This window comes from Bos indicus x Bos taurus, chromosome 29 (genome assembly GCF_003369695.1).
Source record: "Bos indicus x Bos taurus breed Angus x Brahman F1 hybrid chromosome 29, Bos_hybrid_MaternalHap_v2.0, whole genome shotgun sequence".
NCBI classification, from domain to species: domain Eukaryota; kingdom Metazoa; phylum Chordata; class Mammalia; order Artiodactyla; family Bovidae; genus Bos; species Bos indicus x Bos taurus.
The window spans coordinates 6,758,344-6,785,644 of NC_040104.1; the positions used below are offsets into that span (position 1 = coordinate 6,758,344).

The 27,301-nt window shown below is 54.6% G+C and overlaps 3 protein-coding genes and 2 non-coding genes across 8 annotated transcripts; 4 read left to right on the plus strand and 1 right to left on the minus strand.

Annotated features, from left to right (window-relative positions):
• The first annotated feature begins 5,097 nt into the window (after nt 1-5,097).
• LOC113886610 lies at nt 5,098-5,204 on the plus strand. The gene has a single exon (XR_003509495.1). It is a non-coding gene; the product is annotated as a U6 spliceosomal RNA (small nuclear RNA).
• Nucleotides 5,205-8,329: 3,125 nt separating this feature from the next.
• On the minus strand, nt 8,330-8,411 carry TRNAS-GCU. Its single transcript has one exon. It is a non-coding gene; the product is annotated as a tRNA-Ser (tRNA).
• A 454-nt stretch (nt 8,412-8,865) lies between these two features.
• B4GAT1 (beta-1,4-glucuronyltransferase 1) lies at nt 8,866-11,144 on the plus strand. Its single transcript, XM_027531475.1, has 2 exons — nt 8,866-10,040; nt 10,273-11,144. Exons 1-2 carry the CDS (start codon nt 8,985-8,987, stop codon nt 10,462-10,464), a joined length of 1,248 nt encoding a protein of 415 aa, XP_027387276.1. The 5' UTR covers nt 8,866-8,984; the 3' UTR covers nt 10,465-11,144.
• A 284-nt stretch (nt 11,145-11,428) lies between these two features.
• Nucleotides 11,429-18,497, plus strand: BRMS1 (BRMS1, transcriptional repressor and anoikis regulator). Of its 4 annotated transcripts, XM_027531478.1 has the most exons (11): nt 11,433-11,717; nt 11,948-12,116; nt 14,294-14,439; nt 14,510-14,600; nt 14,758-14,885; nt 15,026-15,105; nt 15,178-15,274; nt 15,783-15,875; nt 17,044-17,108; nt 17,509-17,548; nt 17,943-18,497. In XM_027531478.1, exons 3-11 carry the CDS (start codon nt 14,301-14,303, stop codon nt 17,948-17,950), a joined length of 741 nt encoding a protein of 246 aa, XP_027387279.1. In that variant the 5' UTR covers nt 11,433-11,717; nt 11,948-12,116; nt 14,294-14,300; the 3' UTR covers nt 17,951-18,497. The 4 variants fall into 4 exon arrangements, with proteins under 4 accessions (XP_027387278.1, XP_027387277.1, XP_027387279.1 ...); XM_027531477.1 differs by lacking the exon at nt 11,948-12,116 and having other exon boundaries at nt 11,429-11,717; XM_027531476.1 differs by lacking the exon at nt 11,948-12,116 and having other exon boundaries at nt 11,429-11,526.
• A 100-nt stretch (nt 18,498-18,597) lies between these two features.
• Nucleotides 18,598-25,967, plus strand: RIN1 (Ras and Rab interactor 1). The gene is made up of 10 exons (XM_027531474.1): nt 18,598-19,532; nt 19,677-19,857; nt 19,956-20,070; nt 20,170-20,242; nt 20,388-20,479; nt 20,646-21,395; nt 21,683-21,988; nt 22,291-22,422; nt 22,549-22,700; nt 23,642-25,967. The coding sequence occupies exons 1-10, from the start codon at nt 19,447-19,449 to the stop codon at nt 24,125-24,127; spliced, it is 2,373 nt and encodes a 790-aa protein (XP_027387275.1). The 5' UTR covers nt 18,598-19,446; the 3' UTR covers nt 24,128-25,967.
• The last annotated feature ends 1,334 nt before the right edge of the window (nt 25,968-27,301 follow it).

Consider the following 27,301-nt stretch of genomic DNA (forward strand, 5'->3'; position numbering starts at 1 on the left):
ACAGGTTGACATTTACTAAATGGTAGCTGTGGTCCTGGGAATATTTTGTACAGACCACTAAGCCTAACTGTACCCTTTGGCTGGGACTGGTGGGAGCAGGACCCCAATACTTCCTAGGTCCCCTTCTCTTCTTCACCTTCAGAGACTATTGTCTGTTGTACTCAAAAGCTCCCTAGACCTGCCAACCCCAGCCATCCCAGGGAACCCAATGGTGCTGGGCCATGGCCACCTGGTGCAAGCCCAGGTGGGGCTGAGCAGTGGAGGATCGGCCCAGAAAGAGAACACCCACCCGTCAGATGCCCTTACGATGTCACAACCTGCAATTCCTTCTTCCGGTCCTCCTTCCCGGGTATGCTCAGCCCAACTTTCTCATCAGATCAGGATGCAGCTGGGTTTAATGTTAGAGACAAATACTTGAAAAATTTTAAAAAATAAAATAAAAGGGGACTTTTCTGGTGGCCCAGTGGCTAAGACTCTGCGCCCCCAATGCAGGGAACCTGGGTTTGATCCCTGGTCAGGGAACTAGATCCCACATACTGCAACTAAAGAGCCTCTGTGCCACAACCAAGACCCAGGGTAGTCAAATAAATAATAAAACCTACTTTTAAAAAAAGAAACAAAAACTTGGACTGAGGGGCTACACTTGCTGGTCCCTCTGCGATGCCCAGCACTACCCCCCTACCCAGCCACTGCCACCTCCCCAGCCTGACACAGCTCTGCCAACAGGCCCGGTTTCCCTCAGAAGCAGCCAGCGTCTGCGAACAAACAGTTGGAGAGGGCTCTAAGTGGCGGGCACTGAGACAGGCTCGTGGAGGGATGCAAACATTGGAAGGCCAGTCTTTATCCTCAAGCTGCTTGCCTTTTCATGAGATGGACACTTCCTGGTTTTGTAAATGGATTTGGCTTTCCAGTTAAAAGTCAGAGATTGGACTTTTAATGGTTGAGAAAAGCATTGGCCGGTGGTTGAGAATCAGCCTGCCATTGAAGGGGACACAGGTTAGATCCCTGGCCTAGGAAGATTCCACTTGCCGTGGGGTAACTAAGCCCGTGGGCTACAACTACTGAAGCCCGAGCACCCAGAGTCCGTGCTCTGCAACAAGAGAAGCCACTAAAATGGGAAGCCTGAGTAAACTAGAGAAAAGCCCACACAGCAACAAGGACCCAGCACAGCCAAAAATAAATCAGTTTTATTAAAAAGGAGTCAGAGATTGTCAGAACCGATTTTTTAATGATTCAGCTACATGCTGTCTGCCACTTTGGAGTCAAAAACACAAATAGACTGAAAGTGAAAGGATGGACAAAAGGTATTTTGTGCAAACGTAAGCAAACGACAGTTGAGGTGGATATACTAATATCAGAAAAACAAAAAGACTAATTCAAAAATCATTCAGGAGACAAAGAAAGATGTTATATATTTATAAAAGAGTAAGCCATCAAGAAGATATAATAATTATCAGTTCAGTTCAGTCACTCAGTCGTCCCCAGCTCTTTGCGACCCCATGAATTGCAGCACGCCAGGCTTCCCTGTCCATCACCAACTCCCGGAGTTCACTCAGACTCAACATCCATCGAGTCGGTGATGCCATCCAGCCATCTCATCCTCTGTCGTCCCCTTTTCCTCCTGCCTCCAATCCCTCCCAGCATCAGAGTCTTTTCCAATGAGTCAACTCTTCGAATGAGGTGGCCAAAGTATTGGAGTTTCAGCTTCAGCATCAGTCCTTCCAACGAACACCCAGGACTGATCTCCTTTAGGATGGACTGGTTGGATCTCCTTGCAGTCCAAGGGACTCTCAAGAGTCTTCTCCAACACCACAGTTCAAAAGCATCAATTCTTCGGCGCTCAGCTTTCTTCACAGTCCAACTCTCACATCCATACATGACCACTGGAAAAGCCATAGCCTTGACTAGACGGACCTCTGTTGGCAAAGTAATGTCTCTGCTTTTGAATATGCTATCTAGGTTGGTCATAACTTTCCTTCCAAGGAGTAAGCGTCTTTTAATTTCATGGCTGCAGTCACCATCTGCAGTGATTTTGGAGCCCAGAGAAATAAAGTCTGACGCTGTTTCCACTGTTTCCCCATCTATTTCCCATGAAGTGATGGGACCAGATGCCATGATCTTAGTTTTCTGAATGTTGAGCTTTAAGCCAACTTTTTCACTCTCCTCTTTCACTTTCATCAAGAGGCTTTTGAGTTCCTCTTCACTTTCTGCCATAAGGGTGGTGTCATCTGCATATCTGAGGTTATTGATATTTCTCCCGGCAATCTTGATTCTAGCCTGTGCTTCTTCCAGCCCAGCGTTTCTCATGATGTACTCTGCATATAAGTTAAATAAGCAGGGGGACAATATACAGCCTTGACGTACTCCTTTTCCTATTTGGAACCAGTCTGTTGTTCCATGTCCAGTTCTAACTGTTGCTTCCTGACCTGCATATGTTTCTCAGGAGGCAGGTCAGGTGGTCTGGTATTCCCATCTCTTTTAGAATTTTCCACAGTTTATTGTTGTCCACACAGTCAAAGGCTTTGGCATAGTCAATAAAGCAGAAATAGATGTTTTTCTGGAACTCTCTTGCTTTTTTGATGATCCAGCAGATGTTGGCAATTTGATCTCTCGTTCCTCTGCCTTTTCTAAAACCAGCTTAAACATCTGGAAGTTCATGGTTCATGTACTGCTGAAGCCTGGCTTGCAGAATTTTGAGCATTACTTTACTAGCGTGTGAGTACTACCTAAAAACAAAGTCCTAAAAAATAAGGAGCAAAAATTGACAAAATTGAAGGAGAAATAAACATGTATACAATAATAGAGCCTTCAAGATTCCGCTTTCAATAAAGGATAGAACAACTAGAGAGAAGATCAACAAGGAAACAGAGGATTTGAACATATATGAACCAAATAGGCCAAAGAGACCTATACACACAACACTCGACCTGAAAACAGCAGAATATACCTTCTTTCCAAGTGCACATGGAACGCTCCCCAGAAGAGATCATATATTAGGCTACAAAACAAAGCTGCAATAACTTTCAAAAGAGTAAAATCACACAAAGCATCTTTTCCACTCACAGTGGAATGAAAATAGAAACCAACAATAGGAAAACTGGAAACTTCACAAATATGTGGAAATTAAACAACATTCCCCTAAACAACTAATCGGTTACAAAAGAAATCAAAAGATAAGTTAGAAAATGCTTTGAGACAAATGGAAATGGAAACAACACACTAAATTTTATGGGATGCAGCAAGAGCCATGCTGAGAGGAAACTTATAGGTGTCAATGCTTGACATTAAAAGGAGGAAGGAGCTCAGGCAAATTTAACCCAGAGCGAACAGAAGGAAGGAGATGCTAAAGATTAGAGAGGAGATGAACAAAATGGAGGGTAGAAAAACAACAGAGAAAAATCAATGAAACCAAATGTTGGTTCTTTGAAACAATCAAGAAAATTGACACACTTTTGAGTTGTTTAAGAAAAAAAGAGATTTTTAAATTACTAAAATCAGAAATGAAAGGGGTCATTACTATCGGTTGTACAAAAATAAAAAGCATTATAGGAGAATACTATGAACACTTGTATGCCAACAAATGAGAAACCTAGATGAAATGGACAAATTCCTAGAAACATACAAACTACCAAAAGTAACTCAGGAAGAAATAGAAAATCTGGATGTATCTATATCAAGGGATGAGACTGAATCAGTAATCAAAAACCTCTCAGGAAATTCCAGGACGAGTGGACTTCACACGCAAATTCTACCACTCATTTAAAGAATTAATACCAAAGCTCAAAATCTTCCAAAAAATACAAGAGAATACTTCTTAACTCTTTGTATGTGACCAGCATTCCCCTGATGCCAAAGCTAAATAAAGATATCACAAGAAAAGAAAACTACAAACCAAAATCCCTTATAAATATAGGTGCAAAATTCCTCACGAAACACTAGTAGACTGAACCCAGCAACACAGTAAAAGAATTATACACCATGACCAAGTGGGACTTATTCTAGAATGATGGTGGTTCACTGGAATCAACCTAACATTGGACCTGGAATGTTAGGTCCATGAATCAAGGTAAATTGGAAGTAGTCAAACAGGCGATGGCAAGAGTGAACATCGACATTTTAGGAATCAGTGAGCTAAAATGGACTGGAACAGGCGAATTTAATTCAGATGACCATTATATCTACTACTGTGGGCAAGAATCCCTTAGAAGAAATGGAGTAGGTGACTCATAGTCAACAAGAGTCCAAAACGCAGTACTTGGGTGCAATCTCAAAAATGACAGAATGATCTCTGTTCGTTTCCAAGGCAAACTATTCAATATCACAGTAATCCAAGTCTATGTCCTGACCAGTAATGCTGAAGAAGCTGAACTTGAACGGCTCTATGAAGACCTACAAGACCTTTTAGAACTAACACCCAAAATAGATGTCCTTTTCATTCTAGGGGACTGGAATGCAAAAGTAGGAAGTCAAGAGATACTTGGAGTAACAGGCAAATTTGGCCTTGGAGGACAGAATGAAGCAGGGCAAAGGCTAATAGAGTTCTGCCAAGAGAACGCACTGGTCATAGCAAACACCCTCTTCCAAAAACACAGGAGAAGATTCTACACGTGGACATCACCAGATGGTTAATACCAAAATCAGATTGATTGCCTTCTTTGCAGCCAAAGATGGAGAAGCTCTATATACAGGCAACAAAAACCAAGACCGGGAGCTGACTGTGGCTCAGATCATGAACTCCTTATTGCAAAATTCAAACTTAAATTGAAAAAAGTAGAGAAAACGACTAGACCATTCAGGCATGACCTAAATCAAATCCCTTATGATTATACAGTTGAAGTAACAAATAGATTCAAGGGATTAGATCTGATAGAGTGCCTGAAGAACTATGGACGGAGGTTCATGACAGTGTACAGGAGGCAGTGATCAAGACGATCTCCAAGAAAAAGAAATGGAAAAAGGCAAAATGGTTGTCTAAGGAGGCCTTACAAATAGCTGAGAAAAGAAAAGAAGCTAAAGGCAAAGAAGAAAAGAAAAGATATACCCATCCAAATGCAGAGTTCCAAGGAATAGCAAGGAGAGATAAGAAAGCCTTCCTCAGTGCTTGCTTTGGCAACACATATACTAAAATCGGAACAATACAGAGCAGATTAGCATGACCCTTGAGCGAGGATGACACGCAAATTTGTGAAATGTTCCATAGTTTTATTCATGTTGATGCATGGCAAAACCCACCACATATTGGAAAGTAATTAGCCTCCAATTAAAATAAATTAATTAAAAAAAAAAGAAAAAAGAACGCCTTCCCTCAGTGATCAGTGCAAAGAAACAGAGGAAAACAATAGAATGGGAAAGACTAGAGATCTCTTCAAGAAAATTAGAGATACCAAGGGAACCTTTCATGCAAAGGTGGGCACAATAAAGGGCAGAAACCACATGATCTAACAGAAACAGAAGATATTAAGAAGAGGTGGCAAGAATACACAGAACTATATAAAAAGATCTTAATGACCCAGATAACCACAATGGTGTGATCACTGGCCTACAGCCAGACATCCTGGAATGCGAAGTCAAGAGGGCCTCAGGAAGCATCACTATGAACACAGCTAGTAGAGGTGATGGAATTCAAGCTGAGCTATTTCACATCCTAAAAGATGATGCTATTAATGCGCTGGCATACTCAATATGCCAGCAAATTTGGAAAACTCAGCAGGGACCACAGGACTGGAAAAGGTCAGTTTTCATTCCAATCCCAAAGAAAGGCAATACCAAAGAATGTTCAAACTACCACACAATTGCTCTCATCTCACATACTAGCAAAGTGATGCTCAAAATTCTCCAAGCCAGGCTTCACAGTACGTGAACCAAGAACTTCCAGATGTTCACCTGGATTGAGAAAAGGCGGAGGAACTAGAGATCAAATTGCCAACATGTACTGGATCGTCGAAAAAGCAAGAGTTCCAGAAAAACATCTACTTCTGCTTTATTGACTATGCCAAAGCCTTTGACTGTATGGATCACAACAAACTGTGGAAAATTCTTCAAGAGATGGCAATACCAGACCACCTTACCTGCCTCCAGAGAAATCTGTATGGAGGTCAAGAAGCCACAGTTAGAACTGGACATGGAACAACATACTGGTTCCAAATCAGGAAAGGACTACGTTAAGGCTGTATATTGTCCCCCTGCTTATTTAACTTATATGCAGAGTACATCAAGGGGAATGCTAAACTGGATGAAGCACGAGCTGGAATCAAGATTGCTGGAAGAAATATCAATAACCTCAGATACGCAGATGACACCACACTTACGGCAGAAAGGGAGGAGGAACTGAAGAGCCTATTGATGAAAGTGAAAGAGGAGAGTGAAAAAGCTCGCTTAAAGCTCAACATTCAAAAAACTAAGATCATGGCATCTGGTCCCATCACTTCATGGCAAATAGATGGGGAAACAATGGAAACAGTGACAGACTTTATTTTCTTGGGCTCCAAAATCACAACAGATGATGACTGCAGCCGTCTTTGGAAGAAAAGTTATGACCAACCTAGACAGCATATTAAAAAGCGCTAATGAAAGATAGAAATACTCAACAAACAAGGCATCAATAAGAACGTTCTCGATCTGAAAAAGCGTTTACGGAAAGTCCACAACTAATGCCATGCTTAACTGTGAAAGAGTGAAGTCTCCCTGAGATAAGGAAAAAGACAAGGATGCCTGCTTTTCACTATTTCATCTATTCAACTTTGTACAAAAGTTCTAGCCAGAGCAACTGGGCAAGAAAGAGAAATAACAGGCATCCAAATTGAGAAGGAAGAAGTAAACCTATCCGCAATCACAAATGATATACACACACACAGAAAATCCTAAATACACACACACACACACACACACACACACTATTAAATAAAGAACTGCAGCAAAGGTGCAGGGCTCAAGGACAATACACAAAATTCAGTTTACTTCTATACATACAATTTTTTTATTTTCCTTACTTTAAAAAATTTGTAATTGGCGGACAATTCATTTACAATATTATGTTGGTTTCTGCCATGCATCAACATGAATCAGCCACAGGTATACATATGTTCCCTCCCTCTGTGCTTCCCTTCCACCTCCCACCCCACCCCACCCCCATCCCTCTAGGTTGTCACAGAGTACCTGATTTGAGCTCCCTGCATCATACAGCAAATTTCCACTAGCCATCCACTTTACATATGGTAATTTATACGTTTCCATGCTGCTCTCTCAATGTGTCCCACGCTTTCCTTCCCACACTGCATCAAGTCTGTTCTCTATGTCTGGGTCTTCACTGTGTGTGTTTCTGTGGTCAGTTGCTCACCTCTGACTCTTTCGACCCTTTGGACTGTAGCCCATCAGGCTCCTCTGCCATGGGATTTTCCAGACAAGAATACTGGAGTGGGTTTCCATTTCATTCTCCAGGGTATACATACAATTTGGACATAAAATTTGATGCCTAGGTTTGTTTGGTTTATTTTATCTCCCCACCCCCACCCCCCATCAAGCAATTCTCTGACACCAGCTAAGTGTCCTACAAACGCAACTCAATTCTGACACTACCTACCAGGAGACAGCTTCAGATTCCATAAGCTGGGGCCGCAAAATAAAGGTCTCCTACTCCTGATCACTTCCTAACTCAACAACCTTGGTTCCCTACTGCCTGTGGAGCAGCAGGCAGACACCTTAAACCGACATTCCAGGCCCTCCCTGGGAGGACCGAAAGCTCCTTCCGAAGATTCACGGAGCTGGAACACGTTACCTATAGAAGTAATTGCCTTCTGCACGGCCTCTCCTCCCTTTATAGAGTCCATGGGTCAATCATTCCGGAAACACTTATTAAGCGGCTTCTGTGTACACTGGTGTTAAATGTGCGTGGTTGTGTATGTGAGGGAGGGCAGCAGGTGTGTGGATACATGCAAGGTCTCTGCCCAGAGAGAAGTGCTAGAGGAAGGGGAATCCGTGCGCTGAATAATTTAATAATTTAAATAATCTAACATCGCCTCCACTGCCACCAGTTCTACTTCTTTAGACAGAGCAGCTCCTCCAGGGGGGTCGTCTCTAGTTCTTGGACCCCAATTTGCATTGATCAGAATGCTGGCCCTTGGCGCTCTTTCTATGGAGAAGGAAAAGTACAGCTCCGACTTCCTCCCACTAGCTCCGCACACTCTAGGTACGAACCTGCCGGAGCGGCACGTTGAACAAACACAGAAAGGAGACCTGAATTGTGTCCCATCCCCAGTTCAGTTCTCTTCAAGCCACTGCCCCAGACACCAGGGTGTGAAAATTAAGAACCACCTCCAGCGTAAAACACGAACGACGAGGATGGGATTCGAACCCACGCGTGCAAAGCACAATGGATTAGCAGTCCATCGCCTTAACCACTCGGCCACCTCGTCCCACGTAGGGCACCGTCTTCCACATGCACTTATCTCTCATCCAGGAGTCTTCCGGGACCCCTGCAGCCGTTTCTCAATACAGACCTGATAAAACTTAGAGGGAGAAGCGGCGGACAGAAAAGGGCTTTTGTGCTCCCTTCCGCCTGGCACAGCCAGGAACCGCGCCATCCTTCACCATTCTGCAGTCAAGTTCGGTCACAGTTTCCGCTCCCTGATTCTGGGGCGAGAGAACCAAGGTCTCAGGACGCACTTAGTCCGGGAGGTCGCGCACTGACCCAGAGGACGGGGTGCGGGTCCCCCGGAACACAGCAGGCGCGGTGGCGGGCCGTTTCCAGCGTTTGCAAAGCGCGCGGCGCGGACCGAGGCTGCAGTAACTCCTCCCGGGGAGCAGGGGGCGAGCTGGCTCGCCGGAGGCCAGCGCGGGCGGCCGGGTGGGCGGGGCTGCGCGAGGGGCTCGGTTCGCCTCGGCTCGCTTCGGCCGCGCTCGGCAGGCTGCGGTAAATCCGGGTTTGCAGAGGCTAGTGGAGGCTGCGGCCCGGTGGTCCCTGCTGCGCGCCCCGAACCCCGAGAGCCATGCAGATGTCCTACGCCATCCGATGTGCCTTCTACCAGCTGCTGCTGGCCGCGCTCATGCTGGTGGCTATGCTGCAGCTGCTCTACCTGTCGCTGCTGTCCGGGCTGCATGGGCAAGAAGAGCAAGACCAATATTTCGAGTTCTTTCCCCCATCCCCGCGGTCGGTGGACCAAGTCAAGGCGCAGCTCCGCACCGCGCTGGCCTCCGGAGGCGTCCTGGACGCCAGCGGCGACTACCGCGTCTACAGGGGCCTACTGAAGACCACCATGGACCCCAACGATGTGATCCTGGCCACTCACGCCAGTGTGGACAACCTGCTGCACCTGTCGGGCCTGTTGGAGCGCTGGGAGGGCCCTCTGTCGGTGTCGGTGTTCGCCGCCACCAAGGAGGAGGCGCAGCTGGCCACGGTGCTGACCTACGCGCTGAGCAGCCACTGCCCCGATATGCGTGCCAGGGTCGCCATGCACCTTGTGTGCCCCTCACGCTACGAGGCCGCCGTTCCCGACCCCCGGGAGCCAGGGGAGTTTGCCCTGTTGCGTTCCTGCCAGGAGGTCTTTGACAAGCTGGCTAGGGTGGCCCAGCCCGGGGTCAATTACGCGCTGGGCACCAACGTCTCCTACCCCAATAACCTGCTGAGGAATCTGGCTCGTGAGGGGGCCAACTATGCCCTGGTAATCGACGTGGACATGGTGCCCAGCGAGGGGCTGTGGAGAAGCCTGCGGGAAATGCTGGATCAGAGCAAGCAGTGGGCGGGCACAGCGCTGGTGGTGCCTGCCTTTGAGATCCGTCGAGCTCGCCGCATGCCCATGAACAAAAACGAGCTGCTGCAGCTCTACCAGGTGGGCGAGGTGCGGCCCTTCTATTATGGGCTCTGCACCCCCTGCCAGGCGCCCACCAACTACTCCCGCTGGGTCAACCTGCCAGAAGAGACCTTGCTGAGGCCTGCCTACGTGGTGCCCTGGCAAGACCCCTGGGAGCCATTCTACGTGGCTGGAGGCAAGGTGCCCACCTTCGACGAGCGCTTTCGGCAGTATGGCTTCAATCGTATCAGCCAGGTGCTCTTAAGGGAGAGGGAAGGGGAAATGGGGCAGGAGGGATGGGGGAGTCAGGGAGGTCTGAATAGAAAAGAGGCAATGAGGCAGGGGGGATCATAGTTCAGGAAGTGGTTGAATGGTTGGAAGATCCAGGGTGCCTCCAGAGGACTAGGAATGCTGGAGCGAGCAGGGATGTCAGTCTCTGCTCTAGGAATGTCATCACAACTTTGCTGATCTGTCTCTCCCTCCACAGGCCTGTGAGCTGCACGTGGCAGGATTCGATTTCGAGGTGCTGAATGAAGGTTTCCTGGTTCATAAAGGCTTCAAAGAAGTTTTGAAATTCCATCCCCAAAAGGAGGCTGAAAATCAGCACAATAAGATCCTTTACCGTCAGTTCAAACAGGAGTTGAAGGCCAAGTACCCTGACTCCCCGCGTCACTGCTGAGCCCTTCCCCCGCCTAGTCTGAGAAGTCTCAGACCCCTCCCTCCTTAGGCCGCCCCTCAGGCCTGACTGGGGTAAGAAATGTCACTCCACTTTACAGTGGTGGCTGTGGTGTTTGAACACTGGACTTGAATATGGGGTGCTGGGGTCAAGTCCTAGCTTAACCACTAACTAGTTGTGTGGCCTTGAGCAAATCCCGTTCTCTCCCTGAGCTTCAGTTACCCCGTCTGTAAAAGGGAGGTGAGAAATACCTACCTCACAGAACTGTTGGGAGGCTCAGAGGAGATGCTGTATGTGAAAACACTCTGTAAGCTTCGTACAAATGTGAAGTATTATTAATATTATTACAGTATTATTATTGTTGTTATTATTGTTATTATTATTAACAATCTTGGGTGGTGGGCAGTAGGAGAGCAAAAAAGTATGAATGGGGCAGAGCTGAGAAGTCAGTACTTAACAAAAGGGGCGTTTTGGAAAGAAAGCAGATGAAGGCGTTGAATTTAGTTCTTCGGTTTTCGGCAGCTTACTGGTAGTCTAGGCCTCCGTCCCGGGGACTCTGGAGAAGGGAAAGGTCTTGTAGGTTCTGTGTGTTAATAGTCTGAGATCTGTACCCTTGAATAGGCTGAGCTGGGTAATTTGCCTACCGATTACAATGTGTAAATAAATAAGTGTTGACACCTATAGTTGGCTTCATTACTCTCCTGAACTGGGCGGGGATGGGAGAACAGGTCGCAGGTTCTCCCCTTTTCAAGCCGGGGGAGTTGGCTCTGGAGCGAGGAGCGCGGGCTTCGTGGCAAACAGCGCACAAGGGCCTTTCCTGCCTGTTGAAAGCCTGTGCAAATTTCGATCGGTTGCTATGGAAACCGGCCCGCGGTATCCCAGCATGCCTCACCCCCAGCTGCCCAATTGTGAGAGCTCCGATAGGCGCCTCCTGATGACACATGCGGAAGCGCGGCCAGGCCCCCGCCCCAGGAGGAAAGAGACCGGCCCAGCGCTTCCGGGAGCCCGGCGGCGGCGCCCAGTGTCCGCATCCTCCGGCACCTCTCAGAGAGTTTTGGACGTGAGGTCAGAGGCCCCACTCCCCGAGGGTGCGTAACGCCAACGCTGGCTCCTGGTTTGCCCTCTCCGGTCAGTCGGTCGGAGCCGGCCCAATCTCCAGGGCCGAAGCGGAGACTTAACCGGCCGGACGCGTGCGGGGACCGCGGGACCAGAGCTGGCAGCGGAAGAGCCAGTGATTCTCCCTCCCGCGCCTGCACGTACGGAGATGGAACTGGGCGGGAAGCTTTCGGTGCGCCGTGGAGGGGTTGGGTTGGCTTCTTCGAAACTGGAGCAGAGTCTTCCTTCCTAGGAGGCCTCCCCTCGACTTGCTCACTTTCTGAAAGATAAATTGCAATATGCACAGTGCCCACGGTTTGCTTTGCCATTCCTTACCGCTTGCAGCCTTTACAACACTGAGTGGCGATGGTTATTCTCTTTTTATACCCAGGGTAAGGAGTAGACTCAGAGACTGCTGGAGAGACTTTTCCCAACCCCTCACCCTTTCTGGTCCAGAAAGATAGGCCTTACCAGTGAAGAGGAATTGCAAAGTTTGGAAAATGAAGGAACTGAGGCTTGAGATTGGAAAAGAGGCTGGTTTGGTGAACAGAGGCTTTCAGGTCAGGTTGAGATCATTTGTGAAATCATTGAGGGATGTTTTGAAACTTTTTAAGTGTTAGTCACTCAGTCGTGTCCGACTCTTTGTGACCCCATGGACTGTAGCCCTCCAGGCTTCTCTCCATGGAATTCTCCAGGCAAGAATACTGGAGTGGGTAGCCATTCCCTTCTCCAACAGATCTTCCCCACCCAGGAATCAAACCCAAGTCTCCTGCCTTGCAGGCACATTCTTTATCATCTGAGTCACCAGGGAAGTCCACTTTGAAACTTAAGCCAATCGCTTTATTCGAATTGATGTTTGCTACCTTTGCAGAAGCCAGGGGCTACCGAGAAGTAAAAGCCAATCCCTGCCCTACAAAAGTTTTTGTTTAACTTTGTATTTGCAAATCCTCCAGTCATCAAATGAGTCAGTGCAAATGGGTGAATAAAGCACATGTGCAGCCCTGCCCTGGTAAGGCTTACAGGCTGGTTGGAGAGACAGATGTGGGAATGGGCAAATAGATACGCAAATAAGTCAGGAAGGGTGACTGCACAGAGCTAAAGGACAGCAAAGACGCCCAGAGAAGGTATCACAGTGAAACAGAAGCCCCCAGTAGGCAAAGAGAGATCTGCTGAGAAGACTGTTTCTTCTTCCTCTTGGCTGATCTTTTGGCTGCACGTGGCACCGTCACTTCTCCTTCATTCTGAAATTCTCTCTCCCCAGCTTTGAGTTTTTCCTCCTCCATCTCTTGCTGATTTTCTTCTTTTTTGGAGGGGTCTCATCGTCTGACCCTTCGGTAACCCTGGAGTTCCATCATGAGCCCCTTCTCACTCCACACATTCTGCCTCGCTGGTGGCACCCTCTCCCAAGGTCTGAAGAACTCACTCTATGTGATGACCAGATCTCTGCAGCCCAGATTTCTCTGAGGCTTAGACCCATGTGTGCCCAGCCCTGCCCCTTCTCTCCTTTCAGGGTCTTTGTTCATGCCACTCATTCTCCTTCGAATGCTTTCTCTCCCTCGGCCAGCTCAGCTCATGGGTTTGGCCCATCATCCTCTGCAAGCCCTCTCTGCTGCAGCAAGCTCCAGGTTTCATTTAGCTGCCTCTCCCATTTGCCCTTGGTCTTAACTCTTCTGCTTCATGGCCTCTGTCTCCCAGGAACTTGTCAACTCCTTGAGATCAGAGACTCTCTGTCTGCCGCACTTGAGCCAAGCTCCTACCATAGTGTCTGATGGTACCTAACATATATTAGATTTTTCAATAAAGATTAAATCAGTGAGTAAAAGGATGCTTAACAGTGTTCTTTGTTGCTGAGAAGTCAAGGTAGGCACCAAAAAATATTGGCATCGGGTACAGGGAGGTCATCTGTTAACTCTGCAGGATCAGTTTCAGCTGAGACGGACGATACAGAAACAGATTGGAACAAGTAGAAGGTGAAAGAGTAGGAAGAGCAAGTGTTTACAAGACCTTGCAAAGATGGGAAATAGGGGGAGTAATTGAGTGAAGTGGGATGAAGTTTTGTGTTTCTGCTTTTTCTGCATGTTGGGAAATACCTAAGCATGTCTAAAGTTTCCTAAGAAAGAGCTGCCAAGAGGGAAAATTGAGCATGCAGAAGAGAGAGGGGAACTGATGACGTGGGGTCTTAGAGGAAGCAGAAGGAGATAGGATTTGAGCATAGCGAGAGGACCCGAGCATCGAAGCGTGGGAAGAGAAGTGGAGAGCTTTATAGGCAGAAGGGACAGCACGGGGGGCAGCAGGGGCTGGGGAGGAAGTGCGTGGTGTATTTGAGAACTGGCCATTAGGTGTGGGGTGGAGGAGCTGGACAGTGGTTCAAGTCCAGTGTGCAGGGCCTCGAAAGCCTGGGTCAGAAGTTTGGGCCCAGTCCCATAGGCAGTGGGGAGCCCATCTTGACCTTTCCCATCTTATGGATCATCACCTTGGCCAATATTACGGGGATTGAGATCACCAACAGTACCCAAGGGAATGGGCATTTCCACGGCTCCTAGATTTCTGGGAGATGTGTAGATGGCTCCATTTGTGCCTGCCCCACCCCGCATGTCCCCGGGGCCCAGCGAGTCCAGTCCAGCCCCTCCCCTGGTTGTCCTCATCTGCAGCGAGGCTTGGTTCGACTCCCCAAGTGACCACTTTGCCACTCGGAGCTGGGGGCAGGGGTGAGTGATGGCTCCACTGCTCCTCCCAGTGCCCAGATGCCCGTCCAGCCTCCAAGCAAGGACACAGAGGAGATGGAAGCAGAGGGCGACTCAGCCGCTGAGATGAATGGGGAGGAGGAGGAGAGCGAGGAGGAACGGAGCGGCAGCCAGACCGAGTCCGAGGAGGAGAGCTCAGGTGAGCCCCACACGCGCTCGAGCACCGTGCCCGCTGCCCCCAGCCGGCCCTGACTGGCCTCTTGTCCCAGAGATGGACGAGGAGGACTGCGAGCGGCGCCGCAGTGAATGCGTCAGCGAGATGATGGACCTGGAGAAGCAGTTCTCGGAGCTGAAGGAGAAGTGAGCGAGGGGCCCGGGGCCCGGCTTTCAGGAGGCAGTGGTGGGCCTGGCGCTGGCCAGGGCTGGCTGGGGCAGCGTGAGCAAGGGCCTGACCTGGGGCGCTGGGCACGCGTGTGATGGACGGGCGCATGGGCGCACGGCTGCCTTTCCCTCCCAGGTTGTTCCGGGAACGACTGAGTCAGCTGCGGGTGCGGCTGGAGGAAGTGGGAGCTGAGAGGGCGCCCGAGTACACGGAGCCCCTGGGGGGGCTGCAGCGGAGCCTTAAGATTCGCATTCAGGTGGCAGGTCTGTGGCCCGTCCTGTGCCCCGTCCCCTTAAGAGAACCCACGGCTCTCTGTCCCCTTCCCCTCTGCCCTGCCTCGCCGGCCTTTGTGGGCAGCCAAGGCCCTGGCCAAGCCCGGCTGCCCATCACCCTCCCTCCGCAGGGATTTACAAGGGCTTCTGTCTGGACGTGATCAGGAACAAGTATGAGTGTGAGCTGCAGGGAGCCAAGCAGCACCTGGAGGTGAATGTGGGTGTGCTGGGTGGGGAGGAGGTGGCCGCCCGCCCGCCAGCTGAGCCGCCACGCCTCTCACAGAGTGAGAAGCTGCTGCTGTACGACACGCTGCAGGGCGAGCTGCAGGAGCGGATCCAGAGGCTGGAGGAGGACCGCCAGAGCCTGGACATCAGCTCCGGTGAGGCCAGCAGCCGCCCGGCGCCCCTGTGCTTCCAGTGCCCGGTCCCCGTCTGGGCCTCGGCTTCCCCGCCTGCACGGGGGTGGGTGTAAGAGGACCTGCTCCGTGTTCACCGTGGGGACTGACAGAAAGCAGAAAGGGGAAAGGCCCGGCCTGGTGCCTGGCTGGGGGTCCCCTGCTCCCATGCTGTTTCCAGAACGGAGGCATCATTCTGACACACGTGCCCCTGCCGTGGCCACAGTGTGCCCATTCACACAGGGCACGGGGGAGGGAGGGACTAATGATCTCACACCCCCATCCATGAAACAGATGAGGAAACTGAGGTTTGCGGAAGCACAGTGACCTCTTTCCCAGGATTGAACGTGGCTTCCAAGCCCAGGCTTCTTTGCACTGCCCTGGGGAGGTTGATGGGGACGGGCTGGCCTGGCCCACATGAGCGACACGGGCTATAGGGGTGGGGCGTCCTGGGAGGGTGGCACCCCAATGCTGACTCTGATCTGGGGCGCAGAGTGGTGGGATGACAAACTGCACGCCAGAGGCAGCTCGAGGACCTGGGACTCGCTGCCGCCCAACAAGAGGAAGAAGGCGCCTCTCGTCTCCGGTATCCTTCCCCACACAGTGGCTGAACTGTGCAGGAGGCCAGGGTGGAGGCACGTGGGAGACAGAGGCAGACCAGACCCACTTAAGGGCATCTGGCCTCCTGTGTGTCCAGGCAGATCCAGCTGTTGAATTTTCTGCAGGGTCCTCCTGGGCTGTGTGGACCATGGAAAAATAGAAGCATTCATCCAGAGACTTCCCCATAGTTTTCTGAGTGAGGTCTCCTCTGACGCCCTTCTGGCTTTCTCACAGTGTCCCGGGCGTGTCCCAGGCTTTCCCGCCCCCATGCCTTTGCTGACTTTCCACTCCCCTCTTGGATGCCTTTGCCTGTCTGCCTGCTCGGTGCCCATCAATTGTCACCTCCTCCGTGAAGCCTCTCCTGGTTTCCCCGACAATGGCTGTGGCTTCCCTCTCCTCTGCACCCCTGTACCTGAACTGGGGCACCTGCCTCCCTTCTGGACATAGTCACCGCTGCCACCCCCCAGGTGTGAGCCCCTCTTGTTCAGGGCCTGCTGTGCCGGCCTCCCCGCCTCGCATAGCCCAGCACGGAGTTGAATTGAATCCTTAGGTATACACACCCCTCCGTATTTCTGCCGCAACCAGATTATCAGGAAGTTGACCTGATGATGGGGATCAGGTTCAAGCAGGGAGGGAAGAATCTGGACTGCGAGACTTGAGCAGGGGTGGGAGGTGAGGGTGTGGAGACGTCAGGGGGACAGAGTGGCTAGTCCCCAGACGGGCGGGTGAGACCGATGAAGGGTGGTTTTCAGGACAGAAGAGATGAGAGTCCCCGTGTAGGTGGGAAAGGGGCCAGATGAGGGAACAGGGGGCAAGATCCCTAAATGGGTGGCCTGGGCCTTGGCCTTCTGACCTTGAGGCCTGAGAGAAGGTGAGGAGGGAGCTAAGGGGTGGTAGGATTGGGGCTGGATGCCCTCTGTGGACTGGGTGAGATTGAAATAGGCCGCAGCCACGCACTCCACCCTGCTAAGAACCTAGGAGCCACGAGGTCGGAGGTGGAGCCTGAGTGCTACCCCAGGTGCTCGGCGCCCCACCCCGCCGTCCACGGCACCGCCTCTTCTGAGTGCTGGCACCTCCCACCCCCTGGGCTGGGGGCCTGGGCCTATCCCCTGCCCCCTCCACCAGGCTTCCTGCTTCCTTGACCCCCATCTCAGGCCCTTATATCGTGTACATGCTGCAGGAGATCGACATCCTGGAGGACTGGACGGCCATCAAAAAGGTGGGTCCAGTGCTGCCTGCCACAGGGTGGGGGCTGTCAGTGCGGCGTCCCCTCCCCAACCAGACCGGCTTTGGTCTGTATGTGGGCCTTCCGCTGGGGAGCTCTCTTGTCAGCCCCCGGCACCCTCTGCTTCACCCTGGCTTTGCTTGGCCTCCCAAACCTCCTGTTTACATCAGCCCCTTTCTTGTTCCAGGCAGGTTTTGATGGGCTGGGAGGAAGGAAGGCAGCTGGGCTGCTTGGGTCTCTGACAAGAGAGCACCTCAATCCTTTGCCTGGAAGGGGCCTTAAACTCCCCTCAGCCCCTCTTGTGCAGCCCCCCATCCCAGAAAGGCTGCTGTGGAAGGGGGACTTGCTAAGCTGCAGGCAGCCTCTCAGTGGGCTTTTCTTCTTATCCACCCAGGCGAGGGCAGCTGTGTCCCCTCAGAAGAGAAAATCAGATGGTAAGAGTCACCAAGGGTGTCCCACCCTCCCACCAACCCCCTCCCCCAGGCCAGCCTCCAGGAAAGGCCCGGAGGGAGGCAGGGGCATATCAGATCAGTTAGGACGCTCTGGGTTTGAGGGCAGCTCTGGGTTTGAGGTCATGGAATTGGGGTGGGGTTGGGGCCAGGTCTGGTTAGGGAGAATAGAATGCTGAGCCTCCACAGCTGGCCTGGGGGCCTGGAGAACTAGGGAGCCCATGAGTAAGGGCTGTGGGGCTGCCCTGTCTTCCCGGCCTCGCCTGCCCTGGGCCAGACTGAGGCCACTCCTCTCAGTCCCCTGTATGAAGTGCCTCCCTTCCTCTTGGTTTGCCTTCCTCTCACCTGTAGTCATTTTTCCCTTCCTGTGTACCCCCAGGACCTTGACCCTGCTCTTCACAGCCAGGGGGGCCCCTTGGAGCAGCTGGCACCAAACTCAGGACTGGAACTTTACTGCTGCAGAAAGGCAGACTGGCAGGCCCCTCGGGGTCTGCCCAGCCATCTCTCCAGTTATGCTCCAGGGTCCTCCGCTCCAGCCATCCCTGGTCTGGGCTCCTCCTCTGCCCTCCCTGGGGCCTGAACAGCCAAGGCCTGGAGCTGCCCAAGGCTGGCCAGACGGTCTCCTCCCTCCCCAGCCAGCCCACCACCACCCCCTCCCAAAGGTCGCCCTTCTCGGAGCCCTCCCTGACGAAGACATGCCTGTCTTAAGCCAAAGCAACATCCTTTCTTTGGACCTTGGACTCCAGTCACTGAGTTGGGTCCCACTTCACAGGAACTCTGAGCCAGAAATTATATTTGAGGGGCCTGCGTGTCCTGGCTGTTGCTGGAGTGACAAGGCAGGCTCCTTGGGTCTTCCTTCTCGAGGAGGTTCCTGGTGTCTGCCTCCCACATTTCAGGGACTGGAATTAAAACCTTTCCTGGGACTCTGGCATGACCCGCCTGTGTCTAATTTACCTTGCAAGGGAATCAGGACTCTGGTGGAAAGTGCTTGAGACAGGCAGTCTCTGCTGGGGGCCCTGGTATCTCCTCCAGTGAGTGGTGCCTACCCCTTATGACTTGGGGTATAGGCTGGGGAAGGAGGCATTCCCCCACACATCTGCTCCAGATGTGGGGGGCTGGGTGCTGGTGAGCAAAGTCTGAGGCAACTTGGGGCACAGGCCGAGCACGTGGCCTGGGTGCTCCGTGCCTAGAGACTGGATCGTGTCTGCACCTGCCCCAGTCTCTTGGCAGATTGGCAAGGCAGGCTGTGTGCGTGGGAGGCAGCCAGCAGCAGCGCCGTGTGCCGATGACCTCACAGCCAGACTCCCCCCTGTTTAGTGCTGAGTGTCAGAACCACCCCCAGAACCTCCACTAAGCAAAGGGGTTAGTTTCCATGGAGACACAGCATCCTTTCTCCATGGCAACCTGAAATCCCCAAAACCACGTTAAGCTCAGGCATGAGTCATCTGTGGCCAGTAGGGGGCACTCACCCAAAAGGCTGACCTTAGGGCCAGGGACAGATGAGCAGTTGACCACAGACTTGAAGGTGCCCCAAGGGCGAGGCCCGTGGAGACCTTGGCGGGCACAGCTTAACCCCTTCCTGTCCACCTGTGCGTTTTGAGGAGTCTGGCAAGGCTGCAGGAAGCGCCATGTGGAGGTGGCAGCCCCACAGCTAGAACTCTGGGCAGGCCACCTGTATGGAATGGATCCCTGCCCCCAGAGGCTGGGCCCAGAGCAGAGGAAGCAGGCACTGCCCGGGCTGAGTGGACACACAAGAGTTAACTGGCGGGTGTGACGGGGCGAACCGCCCTCAGGAAGTGTTACTCACCACTGGGAATGTGAGTGCTCTCGCCTTGGGGGCTGGCTTCTCTGAGTCCCGGGAGAGACTGGAGGAGCTCCCAGCCATGGATACCCCCCGGGAGCCAGGAACAGGCCCCCTCGGAACCCCCTACCCAGCCAGCTTCGCTTCTGGGCACCTGGAGAGAGAAAAGTTAGTGAAGTTGGAAGGGCAGCCCCGGTGGGGTGGTGTGGAAGGTGGGGACCCCGAGCTGGGTCTGTCCCAGGGCAAAGGAAGGGGAGACGGTTGGGCAAAACCCTGCTCAGGCCTGGTGCCCCCGCCCCCCACCCCTGCCAGGCCAGCCCAGGACCCACGGTACGATGTGCCTGGTGCCGGCGGGGTGCAGGCAGGTGGATCGCAGCAGCCAGGGCGCACCGTGAGCCTGCGGGAGCGCCTGCTGCTCACCCGGCCCGTGTGGCTGCAGCTGCGGGCCAACGAGGCTGCCGCGCTGCACGTGCTGAGGACCGAGCCCCCCGGGGTGAGTCTCTCCCTACCCCTGGGGGTGGAGGCTGAGGGTAGAGGGGGCGAGGGGCTGGACACAGAGGACCCGAGCCTCTGATCCCTGTCCACTCGCAGACATTCCTGGTACGGAAGTCTAACAGTCGCCAGTGCCAAGCCCTGTGCGTGCGGCTGCCCGAGGCCAGTGGCCCCTCCTTCGTCTCTAGCCACTGTATCCAGGAGACTGCTGAGGGTGAGAGGGACTGGCCCGGCCTGGCGGGAGGGGCTGGAAGCATCAGGTCGGGGCTCAGGGGGGCTGCTCCAGAGAACAGCCTCACTTCCCATCCCTCAGGCGTCTCCCTGGAGGGCTCAGAGCTCGTGTTCCTAGACCTGGTCCAGCTGATCTGTGCCTACTGCCACACCCGGTAAGCCTGCCTGCAGGGTGCCTGCTCTCCACAGGGCCCTGCTTCCCTTCCCAGGACATCTTGCCCTCCTTGCCCACAGGCGCTCCCAATGCCCGCCACGCAGAGCTTTCCTCACTGCCCACTTTTTGCTCCCCTCTGGCCTTAGGGACATTCTTCTCCTCCCGCTTCAGCTCCCCAGAGCCATCCGCCAGGCAGCTACCCACAAGGAGCTGGAAGCCATCTCCCATCTGGGCATGGGTAAGGGCTCCCGGGCTACCCACTGCACAGATGGACAAGCTGAGGCCAAGAGGGAAGGGGAAGGCGAAGGCACACAGACTGAAGCCTGGGCCTTTCCCCCAGTTGGGTCCCCTCCCTGAGCCCCCCCGACCCCCACCCCGAGGCCCAACCTGTTTCTCTTCCCTAGAGTTCTGGAGCTCCTCCCTCAACACCAAGGCTCAGCCAGGCCCATCGGAAGGCCCCCCGCTGCCCCGGCTGAAGCCCCGGCCCCCACAAGAGCTGGACCAGGGCACTGGAGCTGCCCTGTGTTTCTTCAACCCCCTGTTCCCAGGGGATCTGGGCCACACCAAGCGGGAGAAATTCAAGAGGAGCTTCAAAGTGCGTGTGTCCACGGAGACCTCCAGCCCCCTGTCTCCCCCAGCTGTGCCACCTCCCCCAGTCCCGGTGTTGCCAGGGACAGTCCCCAACCAGACAGAAAGGTTGCCCCCTCGCCAGCTGCTACGGAGGGAGAGCTCGGTGGGGTACCGTGTGCCAGGGGGCGCCGGCCCCAGCCTCCCGCCGCTGCCCTCCCTCCAGGAGGTGGACTGCGCCTCCCCCAGCAGCTCAGAGGAGGAGGGGGGGGTGCCGGGGTCCCAGGGGAGCCCAGCGACCTCACCCCACCTGGGCTACCGGCGGCGGCGGCGGCCCCTGCTTCGGTCCATGAGCGCTGCCTTCTGCTCCCTGCTAGCGCCTGAGCGGCAGGTGGGCCGGGCAGCTGCGGCGCTGACGCAGGACAGACACACGGCCGTGGGACAGCTGGTACAGGACCTGCTGACCCAGGTGCGTGCCAGCCCCGAACCCCGGGAGCTGCAGGCCGTCCGCGAGGCCCTGAGCCGGGCCCGAGCCATGCTGAGCGCGGAGCTGAGCCCGGAGAAGCTGCTGCCACCAGACAGGCTGGGTGAGACTCCAGCCCGGGGTCCGCTGGTGCAGCCCCATCTCCAGAATTCAGCTTTTCTGCCTTCCTCTCTCTCTGCCTCTCCAGGGCCGGCCTGTCTCTCAGTCTGTTCTTCCGTGTACACCCATCTTGTCTCTGCATCATTCAAGGAACTTCTACCCACTGCCTCTCTCCCAATCACAAAGCTTCCTCCTCTTTTTCATCCCTCTCCCCTCCCGATCATGCCCTTCCTCCCCGGGACTCCCACCCCGCCCCAGTTCCTCTGACCCTTGCCTGCCTCTCCCCCACAGAACAAGTCCTGGAGAAGTCGCTGCACCGCTCAGTGCTCAAGCCGCTGCGGCCCATCCTGGTGGCCCGCCTGCGGCACCGGCTTTCAGCCAACAGCTCCCTGGGCCGCCTGGCTGAAGGCCTCCGCCTGGCCCGGGCCCGGGGCGCCAGCGCCTTCGGGTCCCACTTAAGCCTGCCCTCCCCGGTAGAGATGGAGCAGGTGCGTCAGAAGCTGTTACAGCTGCTTCGCGCCTACTCACCCAGCGCCCAGGTCAAGCGGCTCCTGCAGGCCTGCAAGCTTCTCTACACGGCCCTGAGGACCCAGGCGGGTATGCCCCCTCCCACCACCTCCCACCGGCCGCTGCCAAGTCAGAGGCAGGCCACCGGGCTGAGGGTCTAGGAATGGCACAGCAGGGAAAACAAAGGAAAAAAAAATATATATATATGGATATGGAGCCACCTTCCCATTTCACAGATGGTAATACTGTGGCCCAGAAGGCAGAGCATCCACTCCCCATCCAGTGCCCCTGGTTGCCATAGAGACCACGTTGCCTGGCAGGCAGAGGGAGGGTCGTTGTCTAAGATAAGTAGCAAAGGATCCTGACCCTGTGGCCTCCTCCACCACCTACAGGGGAGGGCGCGGGGGCCGACGAGTTCCTGCCATTGCTGAGCCTCGTGCTGGCCCACTGTGACCTTCCTGAGCTGCTGCTGGAGGCCGAGTACATGTCAGAGCTCCTGGAGCCTGCCCTGCTCACCGGAGAGGGTGAGGGTCCCCATAGGCCCCCGCTTCTGTCTGGGTGGGGCTGGGGTACCCTGACTGAGCAGGGGAGGCAGGGAGGAGCAGTGGCTCACACCGAGCCTGAGCCGCAGCCCTCCCCTCATGTCCCAGGAGGCTACTACCTGACCAGCCTCTCGGCCAGCCTGGCCCTGCTGAGTGGCCTGACAGAGGCCCACACCCTGCCCCTGAGCCCCTCGCAGGAGCTGCAGCGCTCGCTCAGCCTCTGGGAGCAGCGCCGCCTGCCCGCCACCCACTGCTTCCAGGTAACGGGACTGGCCAGCCCCGGGGGGCACCTGGCATCATCTGGCGCGGTCTGCTCCTTCGCCCAGTGAGACTCAGAAAAGGCCGGGAAAGGGGAAGGGCAGTCCTGCGTCACCAGGCGACAGCGTCCCACACGGAACACCCGCCTGAGCCAGCCCTTCTGGATGATGTGTCTCACCAGCTGACATGGCTCAGTGCTCTGGCGGCCCACAGTCTTCACAGAAACTGAAGTGGGATCATTATTATGCCCATTTTACAGATGAGGAAACTGAGATATGGCATGGGAAGGGAAAGGGACACAGGCAGGCTCAAACCCCAGATCCTGGCTTCTGGCTGCCACCTGGACTCAGGCTTCCAGCCCCCTTCACCCTTGGCCCCCGCCCCCCATCCCCCTGGCTCATGCGAGGTGCTCTGAGAGCCAGAAAGTAACTCTGCCATTCACCTCCTTCCTTCCAGTCAAGGGACACTTCCTTCCTTAGCGTTGGCTAAGAGTCCAGATTTGGTAGCCAGATCCTGGGTCCAAATGCTGGCATTTCTGCTTTCTGGCGTTGGGAATTTGGGCCAGTTAGGTGGCCTCTTTGTGCCTCAGTTTTCTCGTCTGTAAAATGGGGTAATAGGACCTACATCCTGGGGTTGATATTGGATACAATGGGTTAATTCAGAATAAGCACTGAGGGCGCAGAGTAAGCTTGACCTGAGTGGGATCAATAGGCCATAGAGGCCTGCTGGGCCGTCCTTCCAGCACGCAGCTATGACCCACAAGCCCGGGGACAGCCCTCTCATCCACAGAGCCCCTCCTCAGAGCTCACCTTATTCAAAAAGCTTTGGCTGCTGGTTCTACCACTGGCTCTGTCCCATCCACCCCTGTCCCTGCAGTGCCTGGACTGCGACCTCGAGCCTTGCAGGCAGGACTGAGTTCTTGTTCTTGCTTCTCCTTGCACAGCACCTCCTCCGCGTAGCCTATCAGGACCCCAGCAGTGGCTGCACCTCCAAGACACTGGCCGTGCCCCCAGAAGCCTCGATTGCCACGCTGAACAAGCTCTGTGCCACCAAGTTCCGGGTGACCCACCCTGATACTTTTGGCCTCTTCCTGTACAAGGGACAGGACTACCAGCGCCTGCCCCCCGGAGCCCTGGCTCACAGGCTCCCCACTGCTGGCTACCTTGTCTACCGCCGGGCAGAGCAGCCCGAGACCCCGGGGGCCTCACCTGGGGCTGCCACAGGGGAGGGCAGTGGGGGGCCAGAGGCAGGGGACAGGGAGGAGGACAAAGAGGGCCGGGGGACTGGGGAAACCAAGGCCAAAACCAGCCCCAGGGATGGCAGGGGAGAATCTGAGACAGTGGCCGAGGGGGCCGAGGACCAGGCCAGGGGAGGCCCCACTCAGCCAAGAGGGCCAGAGACTGAGGAGAGCCAGGCCGCAGAGGAGTAGCTGGGAATGGACAGAAGGGCTGCGTGGGGCAGGAAGCTTGGAGCCTGCTGGGACGGCCTTGCAAAGTGTCAGCCTCGCCGGCCCAGGCCACAGCCCCCAGAGCCTCCCAACTCTGCTCCTGGTCTGCCACCACCTCTGACCCTCCAGCACACCAATCACACCTGCTAGACACATCCAGGGCACTTGGGTGAAGCCCAAGGGATCTGGGGGGCCCAGATGAAGGCCCTTGGCCTCTCCTCCTGCTCCCCCAGCTGGAAGCCAGGCAGCCCACAGTGAGGAGTGTGTCCAGCAGGGGAGAAATCCATCAGGGGCCCCACCTCTGGCGGCAGTGGGGAGGGGTGGGTGGTTCAAGGCCCAGAAAGGCCCCACCAATTTCAAGGTGTCAGGAGGACTCAGAGAAGCAGCAAGGCCTCAGGGCTCAGTCCTGCCCACACCACCTGCAGAACAAGCACCTCCGAACCTCAGTGTCCTCGCCTATAAAGTGGGGGTGCTACCGCTGCCCTGCCATCTCCCAGAAGCCTTCCATGGCTCAGAATAGATGGTTTTGTTGCAGAGCAGAGCACAGCTAGGGAAAGGGGAGAGAAAGAGGTTGAATATTAGCAAAACCCCCAGCTTGCATATACACACGCCTCTCTGAAGGTCCATTCTCCACCCTCACCTAAGGGAGAGGTTCTCCAAGCGGCCCTGGGGGACATCCAGGGGGCCAGGCTCAGCCAAGGGAGCACCCCTGTTCCAGTCTTTCCCCAAGAGAAGAAGTCCTCCCAGGCACGCTGCTGTCCCAGGGGAAGTGGACAGGTGAGACAGCCTTCTGAAATGGAATGAGGACTCGGAAACTGTCTCTTCTGCACTGAAGTCTCTTGGACCTCACAAGAGGTTTTTCAGGAGTCAGGGTCTGATTTATTACCCACCGAGGCTGGGAAAGTGACTCCTAAGACGCCACACAGCGGACCATTAGACCAAACCAGGAGTCAGGTTCCAACTATGCCTCGTGTTCTAAGCCACCAATACATTAATCCTCAAGGTTTAGGGCTTCTCCGATGGCTCAATGATAAAGAATCTGCCTGCAGTGCAGGAGATGTAGGAGATGGGGGTTTGATCCCTGGATCCGGAAGATCCCCTGGAGGAGGAAATGGCAGGCAACCCACTCCAATATTTTTGCCTGGGAAATCCCATGGACAGAGGAGCCTGGTAGGCTACAGTCCATGGGGTCGCAGAGTCAGACCTGAGCGACTGAGCGGGAGGTTCAAGCAGACAGCAAATGAGCAAAGAAAATACCAGAGACCACCACAAGAGGGCACACGTGGTCCAGGAAGCGGCTGAGAGGGCAACCTGATAGACTGCGGCTCCGGAGCTGCAGCGGTGCAGGTGGTCCTGGGGTTTGCAGTCTTGCAACCGCCAAGCAAGTAGGGGGCGGTGCAAGAGCCAAGACTTCTGGCCCTCAGCTCTCTTGGGAGTCTGAGGTCTGGATGAAGCTGGCCTCTGGGGACCACTCCCTGGGAAGGAACTAGGCCCCAGTGGAAGGAGGACCCTAGCCAGTCTCCGAGGGGCTCGCTCGGGCCCTGAGCACACGGGACAGCGGCCCACATATTAGACGTGATGGCTGTGAGGGGATTTCAGACCCTCCAGGTACAGCCCGGGTGCAGGACTCCCAAGTTTCTCACTAGGCCATCGGCAGCTCTCTGCCACCTTCCACCCCATCCCATGCACACACACAGGCTCCTCCCTGGCGAGGGGTCTCCCTTTACTCTTTTGTATGTACTCCCCACCAGTCCCGCACCCACCCAGTGCCTTGTACAGTGCTGGGCGCTCCACAGGCGCTCAATAAATGTTGTCCACTGATTGGAGTTTGATAACTAAGAGCGAAGGGCGGTGAGGTGGGAGGCTAAGGGAGGGCTGGGTTCTGGGAAGCAAACACAGGATGTCTCAAGTTCAGCCCCAGAGGAAGTTCCTGGCACGGTCGTAGGAGGTGTTCAGAGAGCCCCAGGGCCGGATGTAGAGCCGATCTCATGGGAACTACGACTGGTGGAGGCTTCTGGGCCCCTGCAAGTGGGCCTCTGCAAGCCCCTCCCACCCCCCCGCCAGGGCTCAGTCCTAATTTCTGGCTCTGGGAATTCAGCATGCCCCCGGCAGTGGCTCACTGGAGCATTGCCAGGCCCTGCCTGCCACCTGAATCTCCCGGTTTATCTTCTGAAGAGATTCTTGATGGTTCAGGGGTCCCGACCAGGTAAATCCGCATGACCAAGGGTCATTGGACAGGGCTTGGGGCTCCAGGGAAGGCAACGATAGGTCAGTCTAGGATTGATCTCACTATCCCCATTTTACAGATGAGGAAACTGAGGCTTGCTCAGGGAAAGTGACTCGTTACAGGGCAAAGGACTCAGACACCAGGTTCCGTGGATCTTTAGATTCTACAGTCCTCCTAGAGAGAAGGACTGGTGTACTCATCCACTCAGCAGTAACCCATTGTGTCCGAACCGGCTAAGCACCCACAGCCCCAGCTGGAGGGAGTCAGGTGGGCAGCCTAGTGTGCACTTGGGTCTGTACTGCCCCCGACTCCCACCCCTGCCACCCACCTATGACCCTCTGAGGAAAGAGGAAGTCAGGGCTCTGAGAGGGGCCACGATGAGCCCAGCGTCCACTGCTGCAGGGCAGGGCTGACCCTGATGCTCGGATCTCTGGAGGAGCAGCCTTCATTTCCTCACTTGAAACTGTTGCACTTCCACCTCACAGAAGTTCTCTGAATTGGTTAACTGTCTGTCTTCCTCACCCGAAGCCCAGAGCCAAGTCAGCCTTGTTCCCTGCTGAACCCTGGGGGCCTCGAACAATGCCTGGCCAGGAACTCCCACTTGGTAAGTGTGTGCGGAATAATTGATCCAGGAAGACTCAGCCTACACCGTTCATCCTGGTTCCTGGGACTCGGGGCAGCGGTGCAGCCTCCATTTCTGCCACTAGGGGGCGAGCGTGCCCTGCTCCCCCTCATTGCCAAGGTCGCTTCTCTCCTGAGGCCACCCAGGGACCCAGGGCACTCCCTTTGAGGATGGTGCAGGGCCTGGTGCCAGGAGGGAAGCAGCTCTTGCAGAGGGGCCCTGGGACCGCCCTGCAAACAGGATCCTGTTAGCGGAGGTTGGGAAGGGAATGCGGGAGCGGCCACATCCCCTCCGGGGCTCTCTTTCC